The sequence below is a fragment of the Cervus elaphus genome, chromosome 20 (assembly GCF_910594005.1).
Source record: "Cervus elaphus chromosome 20, mCerEla1.1, whole genome shotgun sequence".
Classification (NCBI taxonomy): Eukaryota; Metazoa; Chordata; class Mammalia; order Artiodactyla; family Cervidae; genus Cervus; species Cervus elaphus.
In genome coordinates, this window is record NC_057834.1 from 137,088,667 (window position 1) to 137,106,509 (window position 17,843).

Here is a 17,843-nt window from a genome sequence, read left to right on the forward strand (position 1 = left end):
AGCTGTGATTTTCAGTGACATGGCAGCTCCCACACTGGAGTGTTGTTTGTGTTGAGAACCCAAAATGCAATTCTTCATTTCAAAGCAGTAACAGATTCTTTCATTCATAAGTCTTTAATCAGTGAATGGTTTATGTTTGATTAAGTGGTCTCTTGATCAGAGGCATTGGCCTCCTGCTGTAGCCGCCCCGCTGTCCCTCTGGGACAGAACAGGGGTATAAAGGGCACAGGCTGCTTCCCCAGGAAGACAGGGATTAGGGACGGAGGGTGGAGTTCTTTTTACCTCCATGAGCAGTTTCCAAAGTGGCTTCCTTGAGATGGACCTCGAGGCTGAGTTTCTCCAGATGAACTGAGTGTTTCTTTTAAAAGCCATCTGAAGGCTGCTCTTAGAGCCGGGTGACGTGCATGCAATTTGACAGCTGGAAGAGTAGGCGTGGCTCCCTTGTGCATCCAGAAATGAGAACGGGGACCACGAACCTTGAGTCATTCTGAAACCCCTCGTCTTGGACGGCTGGGCTGTCTGATCTGGAGCTCTTCCTTGTTTGTTAGAAGTTCCCCTCTGAGAGCCCGTGCACCCCACATGGCAGCAGCGTGGCGGCAGTGGCCTCCGCCGACCCAGCGTTTGCTCACGCGATGGCCGCTTGCCACACGGAACTGGCAGAGGCTTCTGTCCGCGTGCTTCTCTGATGGCGCTCTCTCTCTCTAGGAGCGGGGTTGGCTGGGGAAGAGAACATGTGTTTACACTGTAATTTGTGTTGTATGGTCAACCACATCATGGGGTCCCTTCAATTTTCTCAATGGTCTTTTAGGAAGAGCCAATGAAGTGGAGGTGAAAAATGAAATGGTGGAGCATGAGGGGAAAAGAGAAATCTTGCAGAACTCTGAGCAAAGACAGCACAAAGAGGACCCGGGAGAGGACTGTGTGGACACAGAGGTGTTACATCCTGGTGACAATGCCGAGGACCAGAAAACCTCTGAAGACAGTGCCCCCTCCCCAGGAACATTAGTCAGTTCTGAGAATGAGGAACAGGGTCAAAGCCAAATTCTAGAAAATTCTGCTTCCTTCCCTGCAGACACCCAGCAGGTTGAGTCAAGTGAGGTCATAAACAGTGAACTAGTTGGTGAAATCCCAGATCCTGGGATTGGGCGGGGCAGTGGTAATGCTTTGGATATCGAAAATCAAAGGGAAGAATCTGCTCAAGAACAGGAAAAAGGAAAACAGGAAGATTTGAAGACCACCTTGGGAGAGATGAGCACAAAACCATGTCAGGAGTCTGCTCCTCCGCAGATCTCTGAGGCTGAACAGGAGAGCAGTGCAGACCCTAGCAAGCAGAGTGGGAGCCCCACAAAGGCTGAGCCAGAGGCAGGGCTCACGGGGCTGGGGGAGCAGGGGGGCGGTGCAGCCTCAGGTCCTCTAAGTGGTAGTGATGACCCAGGGAGTCACCATGAAAAATGCCTGGTAGATGCCCCGGAGGGGTCAGACCCCAGCGCAGGGCAGGATGTAGAGAAGGAACTTGCCAACCAGGAGGTAGCTGAGCCCAGGGAGGCCCCAGTTCAGAGCACAGAGGCAGGTGGGGAGAACAAGGAGGAGGAGGAGGATGAAGGAAGGAACTTAAGGGAGGTGAAACCAATTGAGCTAGAGGTCCAAACCAGCCCTTGTTCTCCCAAAGCCGAAAGCAGTCCTCAGGAGGTGACGGACCCAAGGGTGGAAGATGCTGAAAGTGAACCCCTGGATGTGAAAGACCCCAATGAGGAGAATGATCAACAGGGAGAGGCATTGGATTTGTCGCAAAAGAAGACGAAGAGCAAGAAAAAGAAAAACAAGAAGAAAAAATCACCGGCACCTGCAGAGATCAAAGATGTTCAGAAAGAGTTAACATTTCAGAACCCAGATTTAAGTGAAGTGAAAGAAGAGCAGGGAAAAATCACTAATGAAGAACCGGTTGTAAATGCCCAAAACGAGGTTAGTAAAACCCCAAAACAGAACAGTGTAGCAGAGGGCAGTGAAAATAGTGATGGTCCAGAAAATCCTGAAGTTGAATTGGATGGAAAGCTTAACCAAGACGATGCTGCTGTAAACACTAAGGCTGATGGAGACACATTGGATTTTGAAGATAATATGATTCAGTCGTCAGGCACTAATAAAGAATTAGACGAATGTGCTGTAAAAGATGAGGCTGAGGAAGATGGCAGGGCTCCCAGTGGTCCTCCAGGTCCAGAAAATATAGAGGTGCCCAGCAGTGCCCTGCTCGAAGATGGAAGTCCTGCAAAGGACACTAACGATGCCTCCCAAACAGAAGGCACAGAAGGGCATGTGATGCCAGAAAGTCTAGATCAGACAGTCAGAGAGTTTTCAGACAGTGTTCATTTAGAAAACGATGGCCTGGCAGCAGCAGATGAGGTGGGGGACTTTAATTCAGAAAGCAAGGAAGAGAAGACAGGTGGGACCGGGAAGGGCAGAAACAAAGAGGACTGCACCATGTCGTAGGTCAGGGCAGGTCCTGGGGAGGGGCCAAGACTGCACAGCAAGTCCCCTGGGAGAGACTCAGAGAATGTTCTAGATCAATATAGATGCACCGAAGGACAGTCAGCCACCAGGTTATCTACTCCTTCAAGCTATATAGACTGTTACCTGTAGATTTCTATTTCATCATTAAAGTTATCACACTGATGAGAAGGACTCTTCTGTTATCAGAGTAAGTTCTTACGGGGAGCATTCCAGAAGTATCAGGCAGTGATGTGTACTGTTTTGTTTCTGCTTAAAATCAAAATCCAAACATTTAGCTTTTGCTTTAAGCTGATATGAATGTGCGTATTCTTGACCAAATGTATCAGCATCTAACTGAAAGGACCAAATAGTATCCTGAGATTTCCACATTATAATTTAAGTGGTCTCGTTTAAACATATGTGCATTCATATTTGATTTTCATATGTATAATATAACCTGTATGGTATTTTATTTAAAAAGACATAAACAGCAAAGCAGTGTATAGGTCACTGAGTCATGAGATTTGCACCTTAGGACAATAATTTATCACATGAGGGATAGCAAATAGCTTGCTTGCCTTTACCTCATACAAGTATCTTATCTCAGACCAATACTTTTCCATCTCATTCTTGAGGATACCTGAATTTATTTTGTAGGAGATTTTGACTTTGTGCCAATTATGTACCAAAGTTATTTTATGCAAAGACTTTTTTTGTTCTGAAAGAGATATATGTTGTAATTGCATTTCCTACTGCAGGATTTGGGCAGGGAGAATCATTTCTGAAATTTATTTTTTTAACCTTAAAATTAGTTATCTTTGTATTTGTCTAATCATTATTCAGTAGAGCAACACAAAAGGACCCTTGTGCAAACTGCTGAGTAGAGTCTAACAGGATATTTTTAATAGTTGAATCACTTTTGGTTATTTTGGTATAAATATTTTCATTTGTTGTTTTTCAGTATATTCTTAGTGAAAATTTGTTGTTTTGATCCTCCTAAACAAAATATATATTTTCTATATGAAGAAACATTTTAAAATAATTGTAAAGTTAAATAAAAATCATTGTAAAATATTACAAGGGGATGTACAGTATGAATGCTATTGACACTTTATGAGATCACATGACTTCATATTATTGTTACAAGGTATAATTGAATACAAAAAAGACCAAAAACCTCAACAAAACTTGAGGCAAACGGAAGTGTTACTATGTCATTGAAATAAAGACGTTTTATAATTTTATAAGCCTGTGATTTCACTCTTGTGCTACTTGAATTCTGGTTGTGGCTACATAATGCTATCTTTAATCTACTTTTGTCTGCTTCTGGGTTGCTGATTCCCAGTCAGGGTTCCATAGAGAACTCCTGCTTCATGGCCTTTGCCGATAGCGAATAGCTCCACTCCTGGCATCCACCCTGGGGCCAGTGTTGGACCGTCCTTGAGCAAGATCTTTTCCTCAGAGAATCTCCTGTGATCTGTGGTTCTGATGAAGAGCTCAGTTGAGAAAAGTCTCCATCCCGTGCTTTCGGGTGCTTACAGGTGCTGACATTTAGACTGTTTCAAAGAGGATGATGGGAACTTCAAATAAACACTATTTCTGCATCCTGTCCTAAAGCAGGGGACAATGGAACTGACCAGTTCTGTCCACTTACGCCACGTGCATAGGAAACTAGGAGGCCTGCTAGACCATCAGGCCCAAGGGCCTCCACAGACTTGCAAGTCGGTGTCTCTAACTTTAGCAAAGCTCTGCTCGGACTGGAATACACTCTGTGAAGCAGCCCTCCTTCCTAACTTTCAAGGCCTCTGGGGAAGTGATTCAAGAGCCGAACTCACTCCATGGTGAGCTCATAAAAACCTTTTAAAGTCTTTCCTCTGTTTCTCATGTTATTCAACAGCACATTTAAGGGCCTTGCAGTACACTTCCCATCCCTCAGCAGTCTCAGCTGTTCACTCCTGCATTTAATCAATGAACATGTAGATCACCTCCTATATAGAAGGTGCTGGGAGCAAGCACATAGGACCAGCCTCTAGGGGGAGCAGGAGCTGAGAATTGCAAAGGGGAGCAAAAGAGAAGACAAGGATTCTAAAGGGTCAAACGATTCTTGATCATCTAAGAGCCTTCATTATGAACATCAGTGACTCTGCTCCGAGGACGAAATGATATTACTTCACCCAGTAATTAATGTGCAGGTGAAGGCCCCTGAATTACCAAGAAATGGTTGCCTCTGGTGTATTTGGTGTTGGAAGGCATGGGAGTCGTGAATTGGCCAAAAAGTTCATTTGAGTTTTTCTATACCATCTTATGGAAAAACCCGAATGAACTTTTTGCCCAACCTAATATATAAGGCAGTTTGGAAAGATCGCAATGTCAAACGAATCAGACTCAGAAAAGAATAGAAAGGTTACCCGCCAAACACATCCCCAGAGTAACCTGGACCGCTGAGGTTTCACTATAATAAGGACAGAGAAAAACATGGATCACTGATTCTTTAAATCAAAAAGCTGGGATATTTTTCAGCCTCAAACCAGAACATAGTGGCTATGTGTAAAATGTTAATCTTCCTTTCAAAGTATAAATAAGTATAATTATGAGTTTATTTTAAAAGATAGAGGTACTGAGAATTTTGAATTATAGGCTATTTTATCACATACACAGGTTGGGAAGCAGTAAGATTTTTGAAAAGAATGTTTAAGAACTACTTTCTGTAACGTTGAGTATTTCTAGTTAAAGGAAAACCTAATGACCTGAGCATTTAAATTTCCACTGTCACTGTGAGCCTGGAATGCTGCTTCTGGGAGTTTAGACAGTTTAGGGTTCCTGTTTTCTGTTGATAGATCCCTTTCCTAGGCGACCCCTTTGTGCAACATGCCAGCATGACCATTGAAATGAGAACACAACAGTAAGACTCATTCCAAGTGTTGGCTCCAAAAGGAAAGGAAGGGGTGTTTGTGAGTGTGCTACATTTGGAATATGTACTTATTCGGTGTGATGGTCATACATAGGGAAAACTATCAGGAGAAAAACCCCTTTCACCCTTTCTGCCCCTCTTACTTCAAAGACGTGCGTATTTTTCAAGACATGAAAGGCTTCAGCTGTTCAACTGAACTGAAACAGCGGCTGGTGCGAGGAATCTGTACAGACCTCTTTGGCCCATAAGCAGGAGAAAAAAACAATCACCTTCAGCAGCCTGCCCTGTCCCAGTTCTCCCTGTTACAGGAAGGAGGGGGTGATCCTAGCGTGGGAGGCTAGGCCTGGGCAAGATGGAAACTGACCACATGGATTAAGATCAAACTAAGTCAGTGCAAGAAGGAAGCAGAGAGGACCACACTCAGTGGATTTCTCGAGACCTGTCTTACAATCATTATCTTCGCAAATATGGGGGGAGATGACTTTTCTCTGCAGGGGGGCGAGGAGGCCTAAGGATGGGAGAAATTAACCTAAGGATGAAAATTATTCTTCTGAGTGTATATCATTATAAGTAAGCTATTTACCTTCTATGTGCCTCACTGTACTGTCTGAAATCGGGGTTAGAACCTGCCTTTTAAAGTGGCGATAAGGATTAGATCCAAGTAAAGCAGTAAAGAGAGGCGTGGTTGTTGCTGGTGGTCGACCTTGCTGCAGCTGGGACAGACGCAGTCGCGGCACTCGGGGCCCCCAGGGCAGGGCTGGGGGCCTGGTGCTTGCTTGCTGCCCCCCTGACTGTCTGCGTGGTCTGCCACTTTGTTCCCTGTTTCACAGGCCTCTAAAGTTCACACCAGAAAGTGTGTTGGGATTTAATATATCGGGTGAGTGGGCCAAAAATCTCGTTTGCATTTTTCCATTCAATCTTACGGAAAACCCCAAGCGAACTTTTTGGCCAACCCAATATAAAAACCAGATTTTTTTTAAAAGGTAAACTGTTGACACTGTTACTAAAATAACTTTAATTTCCAATTGCTTTTAACTTCCTAATATAAAAGAAAACTCTGAGTCTGAGACTTTGTGACTTAATTTTCTTAAATGCTCATCCTTTGGGTGTTACAGACCAGTGATGAGTAGGATTGTTTAGTGAGCATAGGTTTGCGACACTTGCTGAGTATCACAGTGATTACCAGTCAGGCCTCACTATTCACCTGACAAGTTAGACTTTTTGATTTTTAAAGCTGTAAAAAAGCGGTACTCATTATCTTTTTTTATTGAAGTATAGTTGAGTTACAATACTATGTTAGTTCCAGATGTATAACATATATAAAAACATAGTTCAGTATTTTTATAGGTTACACTTTGTTTCCTGACCTATACAATATATCCTTTAGCCTTTTTATACTTGGTATTTCATACCTGTTCATCTTCTTCTCCATCTTGCTCCTTTCCCTTCCCTTTCCCCAGTGATAACCACCTGTGAGTCTGTTTCCATCTTGCTAAATTCATTTGTTTGTTTTATTCCTCAGATCCCATATATGTGATAACACACAGTTTGTCTTTCTCTGACTACAGTGCTCATTTTCTTTATATCAGGCAATTTTGCTTCTTTCTCTTCTCCAGTTTCCTAAAACTATCTAGTTTTAATCTTCTCCAATTCTGCTTTAAAATTTCTCACATTTCTCTCTTTATTTTTCATGTTTCCACTGTAAGACTAAAGGTCACATTACCCTTGTTTTTTTATTGCTAGCACTATTATTACATTTTAACATTTTTTACTTGCTAAGATATTTGAAAACTTCTAATAGAAAAAATAATAATAAAATTGTAAATGGACCCATGAACCTCAAATCCCTTTCTGTTATATTCAGTGTTTCTTACGCCTGTGGTTATTGTACATAGGAGTATTAAATATACAGGATAAAGTGAAAAGTGATATTGCATACGAGAGCCAGGTTTTTAATTTTTTTTAATTTTTGTTTCAGTGTTGGGTGCATTTATGGAAAGGACAAAAGAAAAGATCTGTCAGAAGCAATTTGTATGTCAATTAAAACAGAAGGATGATAAATGTATCTTACACGTAACATTTTCTGCTTCCATTTATTTCCTTGTTATGCCTTTCAAAATAGCAATTTAGGATGTTGGGGAAAGCAATTGAGAAAGCATATAATTTGGATTAGAATGAGGATAGATGACTTTTCAAAAATGAAAACAAAGGTGTGTTTTTATGAATTATTTCCGTTTCACACATCTAATCCAAATCTGGGCAGTGTGAGAGCACTGCCCCTCGGGAAGAGGAGCCTCAGGCCAGGAGTCGGTCTGACTCAGACAGCCGGGTTTAGGCAAACAGTGAGCGCAGTGGTCGGGGGTGCGGCCCGGGGCCTCAGGAAAGCTGTTGGGCCGGGGTCCTCATCTGTAGAGGGGCAGTGAGGCAGCAGTGCCTCCCCGTGGGGCTTCGTGGGCGGCGGTGCGAGTCGCCGGGGCGCACCACGTCACACACTGGCATCCATCATCACCTCATCCTGATTTTGCCTGGAAAAACTGGTGTAGGGTGTTGCCCCTGAAACCCGCCCCAGTCTTTGTTTCCCCCTCTGTACTCTGGAGACTGTATTCCTCGATGCCCCTTCACAGAGACGTTGGGGGATTTCTGGGTGCTTCAGTTCAGCTCAGTCGCTCAGTCGTGTCCGACTTCACGACCCCACGCCAGGCTTCCCTGTCCTCCTCCGTCTCCTGGAGCTTGCTCCAACTCTGGGTGCTTACATACATGCAGACTTCTGTGTCTGGGGGGAGGAATGGCGGAAACCTGAGCTATGACTTTGTCCGCCCGCAAAAGATGAGCAGTGCCTCACAAGTGGGTTAGCTGGTGTGTCATCAGCACACTTAGGGGCCGTAAACAACTCTGATGTGGGTGCGTCTCTGAGAGAAATGAATAAGATACACACGTCTGGGGTAGAAACTCGGAAAGTCCAGGCTAATGAAAATACTGGTTATATCTGGTCATGATTCTCAGTGTGTTTGTAATACCTTGCTAATGATGTTAAACCGTGAAGCCTGTGAGATCTTGTGTTGCAGTGTGGTTTGGCCTTAGAGCTCTTGCATGCTAACCCAAAGTAGAAGATTAGCCTGCTTGCATGCAGCCGGATACTGCCCTACGAGACAAGCATGTGTGGGAGGTTGACGCGGCTCAGCCCTCCCTTGGCTGAATTCCTCCCCATCCTGTCTGTGGCCTCATTCACTGTGGTACGTGCGTAATACCCTCATCATCAGTTTCACTAACCCCAGTGCTCATTCTGTGGTTTAGCCACTTGCTGAAAGGGGCATTCACCGAGTCACCTAAACCTGTTATCTTTCTGATTTCTTTAGATATTAGGTTGAAAAAGCTTGTTGATGAACGGGAATGCTTACTGGAACAGGTAACAATCTTTTTTTTATTATTACTTTTTGAGTTCTGGAATGGGGCACCTAAAACCGGGATCCTTCCCACTCTAGCTTCTTGCTTCATCAGGAAACCCCTGATACATCATGCCTGAAAATAATTATCAAGCCAACCAGTGTTCTTAATGTTTTTATCCAAGTAAGACATCAGAAGTCATACTGGACTTATGGGACATGTGTCCCAGAGATTCAAGGCCATGTTCTGAATTTGGCACACTTTACATGAATTGCTGCTTAAATAAAATATTTGGGTAGAAGACCTTGAATAAACATTGAGAGGCAAGGGTGTTCCTGAAACATTCCAACACCCTTCCTTTTCTACCTGCTCATAAAGGTCAGTTTTGAGGCTTCCCTGGTGGTCCAGTGGTTAAGAATCCATCTTCCAACGCAGGGGGTGCACTGTCAATCCCAGGTCGGGGAATTAAGGTCCCATATGCAAAAGTCTTTTTAAGTCAGTTTTGTAATCTCTCAGTGATCAGCACCCCTCTCTGGCAGGTATTTCTTGCTTATAGCTGATCCAAGTTATTTTCACTGCTGTTTACCTACCTTGATCTCTTCTGCCTCAAGAAATCCTACACAGTGGCATGCCTTGGTCTTTTTCATAGTGGGATAGTGAAAGTCACTCAGTCATGTCCGACTCTTTGTGGCCCCATGGACTATACAGTCCATTAGATTCTCCAGGCCAGAATACTGGAGTGGGTAGCCTTTCCCTTCTCCAGGGGAATCTTTCCAACCCAGGGATCGAAACCAGGTCTCCCACATTCCAGGAAGATTCTTTGCCAGCTGAGCTACTAGGGAAGCCCTTTTTTATTATTAAGAAATTATTCCACAATCACTTTCTAAGGAAAATCGACTCTTCTCATTTTTCCCTCGTAAGCCTAATCAGCGGTATCTGCCTCACTTTTTTCAAGTTTTGAAGATTTCTTTCAAAATTGGGTAAACCACTAAATGTGGTGAGAGGATTCTCTTGAAGGGTCTGTGATCTTCTGTAAACCTGTGTCCGTGGTAATTCTGTACTTGCTTTCCAAAGCAGTATGCACCGATGGTCTATATCAATGTTCTGTTCTGCCCCTGTCAGTGGCGGTGGGGAGGACTTCCAAAAAGTCTGCAGAGATTGGAGGGTAACAGGACCAGGGCTGGGAGACTCCCCATTGCACAACAGAAAATTCCACACACAACACACACATACACACGTGGCTGTTAATTGCAATCCCAACTACCCTAGGTGTCTCTCAGAGGGAAGAAGGCCATGTAGAGGTCAACCCCTTGAAGGTGGCAAACCTGCAACCTGATGGTGTTCTGTTGGGGACAGTGCTTCTATGCCTGGAAGGCTCCTGGTGGCATATCTGTCTTTTTAGTGAATAAAGCAAACATAATTGTATACAGATTTACGAACTTGTAGATAAATACTTGGGCTTCCCTGGTGGCTCAGCTGGTAAAGAATCTGCCTGCCAAAGCAGGAGATGCAGGTTTGATCCCTGGATTGGGAAGATCTCCTGGAGTAGGAAATGGCAATCTGCTCCAGTATTCTTGCCTGGGAAGTCCCATGGATAGAGGAGCCTGGTGGGCTATAGTCCAAAGTGTCGAAAAGAGTCAGACATGACTGAGTGCACATGCATACATAGATAAACACAAACCATCTTATGGAAAAATCTCCTGAACTCAAGAGGAATTTCAACCTGAGATAATTTTTCACCCAGTGTTACAAAATAATGCATGCCTGATACTGTAAATATAGTCTCATTTTCATCCATTATACTATTACTTTCAAAGAAGAGTGCTCACTGGTGGAAGGTTTTTCATTTATGTATTATTTGGGTTTGTTTCTTGACAAACAAATCAAAAGAGAGAGACTCCCCATCTTCCCGGTGTGTTGTAACATTTTACTGTATTTCTCTCCTGCTTCTTTACGTAACCCTTCAGCTTAGAGAAATGCGAAATGATGGCAGGACAACATCAGATTGTACTTGTGGGACATGGGGTTTGATTTGACATGCTCCTTCCTTTCTGATAGGCTCTAGTCTCATTTAAAATAGAGAAATTAATGTACTTTATTGGTGGATGTTTTCAGATTAAGAAACTCAAGGGGCAGCTGGAAGAGAGACAGAAGAATATCAGATTAGACACTCTGCACCCGGAAGATGGTGTCTTACAAAATGGGACGGACGTGCACGTGATGGATCTACAGAGTAAATGTCAATCCTCATATAGAAGGAATCCCTTAGCCATGTGCGGTTTTTATTGTACTGGTGCAGGCGGAGAAAACTATCATGGCAAGGAGTGGCCAGTGTTCCCCCACGTCCTCCCAGAAGCCCTTGAGTAGAGAAGCAGAAAGCTGTTTCTTTGTGGGCTAGGACAAGGAAGGGCAGTGGGCAGGACAAGCATGCTTCTGTCTGAGCCTAGGAAACAGAACAGGTGCCCAGAATGAGCACCAGGGTACCACCAGATGACTTGCTGCTAGAAACCACATTTGCTCTGCTGGATACAGTCTTCGGATCTGCTGACTGTATGGGGGAAGTCAGAAGGTATTTTTCCATGCCAGTAAACTGACTAGGAAATGGCAATCTGCTCCAGTATTCTTGCCTGGGAAACCCCATGGACAGAGGAGCCTGGCGGGCTAAAGTCCAAAGTGTTGCAAAGAGTCGGACGTGACTAAGCATGCTCCCACAGATAAACACTAAAACTATGTATGGAAAAATCTCCTGAACTCAAGAGGAATTTCAACCTTAAAGATAATTTTTCACCCAGAGTTACAAAATAATGCATGCCCGATACTGTGAATGTATCAGTGAAGAGCTGACTCTTTGGAAAAGACCGAAGTGCTGGGAAAGATTGAGGCCAAGAGGAAAAGGGGATGACAGAGGGTGAGGTGGTTAGATAGCATCACTGACTCAATAGACATGAGCCTGAGCAAACTCCAGGAGATACTGAAGGACAGGGAAGATGGAGGGCTGCAGTCCATGAGGGTGCCAAGTCGGACATGACTTAGCGGCTGACCAACAGCAACAACAAAACTAGAAAGAGGCTTAAAGGGATAAAAGCATGCCCAGTCTCTCTGCCTCCTCCCCCTTCCCCCCACCGTTTGTCTTCTTTGCTCTAAGGTGCTCTCCGTGCGAGGTAAGAGCGCCTCCTCAGTTGTGGGGCCACAACAGGCAAGAAGATTACAAGGTTAAGGGCTTGGTTCCCAGTAACTATTGTTTTAACATTTTAAAAGCCCCGAGAGCTTAACAAATTTTCCTTCTCTTTCAACCTTTAGGGGATGCCAACAGACAGATCAGCGACCTCAAATTTAAACTTGCAAAATCTGAGCAAGAGATAACTGCATTAGAACAAAATGTACGTGCACACTTTTAAGCAATCACGGGCAGCCCAGCCGATGATTAACTGAAATTTTATATGCTAGAAAGAACTCACCCTTCAAAGGCTGAGAACAGAAAGAGGCAGAGAATTTTAGAGCCAAAAAAACGTCCAAAGGAGGATAAACAAGGCAGCAAGACTCTCCAAGCATTTCCCACAAGGAGAGAACATAGAGAGGGAAAGGTCATTGCTAGGATCTGGGCTGTTATAGGGCCGTCCCTATGGCTCCAACTGTAAAAAGTCAGCCTGCAGTGTGGAGACCCCGGTTTGATCTCTGGGTTGGGAAGAACCCCTGGAGAAGGAAATGGCAACCCACTCCAGTATTCTTGCCTGGAAAATCCCATGGATGGAGGAGCCTGGTGGGCTACAGCCCATGGGGTCACAGAGTCGGACACTTATAATCAATGCCAATCCTTTATCGGGCTTCCCTGGTAACTCAGAGGTAAAGAATCCACCTGCCAATGCAGGAGATGTGGGTTTGATCCCAGGGTCACGACGATCCCCTGGAGAAGGAACTGGCAACCCACTCCTGTATTCTTGCCTGAGAAATTCCATGGTCAGAGAAGCCTGGTGGGCTACAGTCCACGGGGTTGCAAAAGAGTCAGGCATGACTTAGAGACCAAACAACAACAATCCTTTATAAACAAAGTTAGTTGAAGAAAGTACCTAATGTGGCTGGGAAGTTTTCTTGAAAGTTCTTTAAAAAAAACAAAAAAAAATATGGTTAATTACCAAGCACTTGATGCAGGCGTGTCCCTCTTGCCTGGGTTTTCCCTCTTTCCCTCCCAGCCCGGGGCTCGCTCTGATCTCCTGATTTGGGGCACTCATACCTCTGGCATGCTGGGCCCTGGGACAGACTGTGTCCTAACTGAAGGGAAAAATAAAAACAGGTCCTCTTGCCCCCTCCATCGTGGGTATATGTGGCTGGAACTTCTGAGAATTTTTGTAGAAACGAAAATGAGAAGCCCACCTCCAAAGCAATGCATGTTTGGAAGCATGCCTTTGAGGGCAGCAGAATCCGTCTCCAGCCCCAGATGCCACCCCAAAGCTGCCTCCTGTCACCCCTCTCTGAGTCCCTTGTCTCTCTTCTCCCTTCCTGCTTCCTCACCCCCACCACCGCTGGGAGAGATCGGACGGGAGCTGAGGTCCTGAGGGAGCCGTTGTCTGCCAACCTGTTCTGCAGGATCGACCCTCATCAGAGAGGGTGGTGTCTCAGGGTCAGAACGGTGGGAACTGCACTTGGGACAAGGGTCAGAGAGGAAATGAGTCCCTGATATGTGCCAGTACTGGGTTGCTCGTAAGTGTGAACAAACAGCTTGTGTGGCTAGAACCTATGGGACAGCTCCATGTGCTAGATCATGATTCATGCTGCAGTGTCTTCTCTCCTTTTACTACTTTACACCCTTGGATCGCAAATATAAGCAAGCAGTTGGGGAGAGAAAACGGGCCTATCAATTTATACACATGATTTTTTCCTTTCCTTCCAGGTCATAAGGTTAGAAAGTCAAGTATCACGTTATAAACAGGCTGCTGAAAATGCTGAAAAAATAGAAGATGAACTTAAGGCTGAAAAACGGAAACTCCAAAGAGAGGTAAATTTTCTAGGTTATTTCTAGGAAAAGAATGGGTAATGATACTCTGGTTGGGAGAGCAGGGTGAGGATCTGCTGCCTGGAAATCTGCTGCTAAACCATTCATTGTTACGTCTTCCAGGTCACTCTGAAGGGCCTTGCTCACATCATAAAGGAAACTGTAGTTCAGTCGGTTAGGAGCTTAAATCAACCATCAGTCATTTTTCTGTCTACAGTGATTGCAGCTATCATGCTGCCACCCTCTGGGTTCCCCTAAAAAAATCCATCAATCTGTTTTTTGCTCGAGTGTGTGCTCAGTCGTTCCCAATCTCTTGCGACCCTGTGGACTGTAGCCCACCAGGCTCCTCCGCCCATGGGATTTCCCAGGCAAGAATAGTGGAGTGGGTTGCCATTTCCTTCTCTAGGGAGTCTTCCCAACCCAGGATCAAACCCATGTCTCCTGCCTCTCCTGCATTGCAGGTGGATTCTTTACCACTGAGCCACTGAGGAAACCCAGTATTTTTTGGCTTTTAGGTGATTTTTTTTTTCCACTCTCTAGCTGCTCTGCTGTTCTCTTTCCTATGATTTTCTACATCTCACACTAATATATGTGGGTTTACTGCTATTTTTTCTGCTTGAGATGTGTTGTGTTTCTTTGATCCGTGAGGTTTCTTTTCTAAATAAATGTTGGAAAATTTTCAACCACAATCTCCTTAAGTAACTCCTCTTCCCGGAGTCCGCCTTCCCCCTGGGACTCTGATCAGAAGATACCAGATCTGCTCATGGACCCCTCTGTATTTCTCTGCCATTTGTCTTTTCCATTTTCTGTCTCCTTACTTCCCAGTGTTGCAAAATGTACAGTTTTTAGAGATCTTCCAGCTCGCCTCCTTTTGTTTTCTGAAATATACTCATTCCTGATAGTTCCTTTGTTGATCATAGCCTCATTTCTTTAAAGATTTCATATGCAGCTGTTCTGTTTTCCACACTGACGACCAAAGCATGTTCAGTCTTTGAGGTCTGTTTCTGTTGTTTATTGCTTCTGTGACTCAAATGCTTTGTCCCATCCTGTCTTTGGTGTCTCGTAAGGTTGTGCTTGATTTGAATGTATAGGAATACTGCAGGCTCGCCTTGGGGAAATTTCCACGGAGGGACTTGCTTCTGTGTCTGCTGGTGAAAGCTAGGGCAGGGGAGTTTCACCTGTCTCAGAACCCCACCCAGCCGCCTGGAGGGTTTTGGATCAGAACCAGAACCGCAGACTCTGTTCCAACGATGCATGTCTCTACAGTCACAGGGCCGTGAACCCCCACCTTGGGGCGCCCCCACTCTGCACGCCGCCTGCTGGTCCAGGCAGCTCCCTACTGACGTGGCTTCTGCTGTGTCTCCCAGGCTCTATGGCCCTGGCTCCCGGGTATGACCATCCTGGCCTCAGGCATTCTCGCTTTGGTTTCTGGCTGCAGAATGCAGAAACCCAGCTGCACAGGGCTGTGGGGAGCACCTTCTCCAGCTGATCTGGCTCAGCACTTGATTGTGTGTGTGTTTGCCTCACCTTTTGTGAGACCACCAGGATCCCCAAGACTGTGCCATGTCTGGGTCTAGTTCCTGAGGGAGGGTCCCTAGTTTAGTTACTCATGAGGCCAGAACCTCGTGCCTTGTGTTACTTTTTAAATTAAGAAATATACACATACACACCTGTAGGTATGTGTGTCTTTTCAGGATCTTGGTGGGTTTGGGTCATCAGTGTGATTTTCAGTGGGGCTAGAATCAAAGCTTGCTGACTTTCACCTTTGTTTTCAGCTTCGCTCTGCACTGGACAAAACAGAAGAGCTCGAGGTGAGCAACGGCCACTTAGTGAAACGTCTGGAGAAGATGAAAGCCAACAGGAGCGTCCTCTTGTCCCAGCAGTGAAGGCCGGTTCTGAACAGGACACGGATGGGTGGGTGGAGAGCACGGGTTCTTAGGCTGGTCTCTTGCTGCCCAGGAGCACTGCTTCTTCACCTGCTTCTCAGAGAACACGTCGGGGAGCACCCTGCTTTTGCCTGGAGCCCCGGCAGCCATGAGATGCCTGTGTCTGCAGACTGAGACCCGGTTTGGGGCAGCCACTCTGCACCTGCAGGCTGTTTAATAAGCACAGTGGGCCATGGAGCTCTGTTTCCGACGGCGCGGCAACCTCTTCACGCCGTCTAAAGTGGTGATCGGAGTAAAGACAAAAGTGGGACTTGAGTTCTCTTTCCATGTGTCTTGCTGAACATTAAGGGGAAATGTTTCAGTGTTGGGACTTTCTTTCGTGGCTGAATCTACAATTTGAGCGACTTCAGTAGTATCTCTTAGTCTACGCTTTTCATACACAAAACACTGTGGAACCACAAGCCATTACCAAGCAAAACTCTTTCACTAGAAACAAGTGGATGGTCTAGAAGTAAAAGTGACCTTAAGAAGACTCTTTCCAGGCAACAATGAAGCTTTTCTAAGGGATTTTTGCATCAGTTCAATCAAAAGAATACTTTTTTCCAGGGTAATTAGGCAACAGCTTAACTGAAAAATGACAGCTTTTCATTCGCATTATTGAATCCTTATATTTGGAAAATTGAAGTTGTTAACTTCTTTTAAAGAATGTACTATTAGAAAAATTAAAAATTGAAATGTTGAAAGACTTCAGCAATGTGGTTTTTATTTTTCCCACTGAGAAAGAAGATCTTTATTTTGTACTAATTTTTCTGTATATTTTGGGCCAACTTTTCATTTTCTCAGCATTATCAAATCAACCCATATTTCTTTCCCTCTTTAAAAAAGAAGGTGTATTCACAGTGAATAGGAATAGAACACAATAAGAATCAACACTCTTAGGATAAAAAGTAAACTGAAAAAGTTACAGACCAGAGTAGAGACAACTCTAATATCTTCAAGGACAAAAGTAGAAGTCATTTTGGTACTGGCTGATTTCAGGTTATTCTTTGTATATGTTGGGTTTCATATAATGCTGGTTTAGTAGGCCAGCTTTCAGGGTATTAGCAAGTGCAAACCAAGATAATATCATCTGTAAGCATCCCTAGTGTTGACAGTTGGAGAGTGCTGAGGTAGGAGACATGAGTTGTGTGTATATAATTAAGAAAACATTCCCAACAAAGGTCCATCCCCAGAATTATCTGGATCTGGGGTACACAAGGCTGCATTTCATTGGGTAAGAGAAATTTGGTCTCCTTGTGCCAAGAATATTTAAAGTGCTATCTGCATGAAATATTCAAATAAAGACATTGAGGTATTATAGGAGTACATAGAAAAAAATCATCTGAGCAGAATCAATCTGTTGACACCAAGCAGATGTGTTAATGTGTGCTAACAGAAATGACCCCCACGCCTGAGATGCACAATACAATACAACAGTAAGATCTTGCCTGATGAAACAGGGAAAGCGAAATGTAGTCAACACAGTAAGTCAAAGAGGAAGGCTGAGTTCCATTTAGGCCTCATCAAGTTTGAGAAGCTAAAGAAACAAAAAAAACAACTGTGTGATGGAGGAGTGATTACTTCCTGACCACTCTGTTTAAAACTGCCAGCCTTCAACAATCCCCATTCCCTTTCCTAACTCATTTTTCTCAACTTATTGTCTAAGAAACAAGAGATCTCATTTTATTGACCAGCTCTCATTGGACTTCCCTTGTGGCTCAGCTAGTAAAGAATCCGCCTGCAATACAGGAGACCTGGGTTTGATCCCTGGGTTGGGAAGATCCCCTGGAGAAGGGATAGGCTACCCACTCCAGTATTCTGGCCTGGAGAATTCCATGGACTGTAATAGTCCGTGGAGTTGCAAAGAGCTGGACACGACTGAGCGACTTTCACTCCCACTGGAATGTAAGCTCCGGGATGGCAGGGAACTGAGTATGGAACTCAGGAAAGAGACCTGGGTGAAGGTGTAGATTTAGGAGTCATCAGCGGAGAGGGGATTTTTCAAATCTTGGGACTAGACTTGCCTAGTTGTTGTTCAGTCACTAAGTCATATCCAACTCCTCGCAACCCCATGGACTCCAGCACTCCAGGATTCCCTATCCTTCACTATCTCCCGGAGTTCACTCAAACTTGTAGACTGAATCGA

At 44.6% G+C, this 17,843-nt stretch overlaps 1 protein-coding gene across 50 annotated transcripts in view; it reads left to right on the forward strand.

Annotated features, from left to right (window-relative positions):
* The window catches only part of LRRFIP1 (LRR binding FLII interacting protein 1), a 160,342-nt gene extending 143,934 nt beyond the window's left edge, over positions 1 to 16,408 (forward strand). For 42 of the 50 annotated variants that reach the window (XM_043877565.1, XM_043877581.1, XM_043877602.1 and 39 more), the window contains one exon: positions 809 to 3,731. In XM_043877565.1, the coding sequence (XP_043733500.1) occupies positions 809 to 2,487 (1,679 nt within the window). In that variant the 3' untranslated portion in view covers positions 2,488 to 3,731. Of the gene's footprint in view, positions 1 to 808; positions 3,732 to 8,754; positions 8,805 to 10,897; positions 11,016 to 12,082; positions 12,163 to 13,670; positions 13,776 to 15,547 lie in introns of those variants that run through there. The other 8 variants (XM_043877597.1, XM_043877599.1, XM_043877594.1 and 5 more) reach the window with 2 other exon arrangements.
* Positions 16,409 to 17,843: the final 1,435 nt, after the last annotated feature.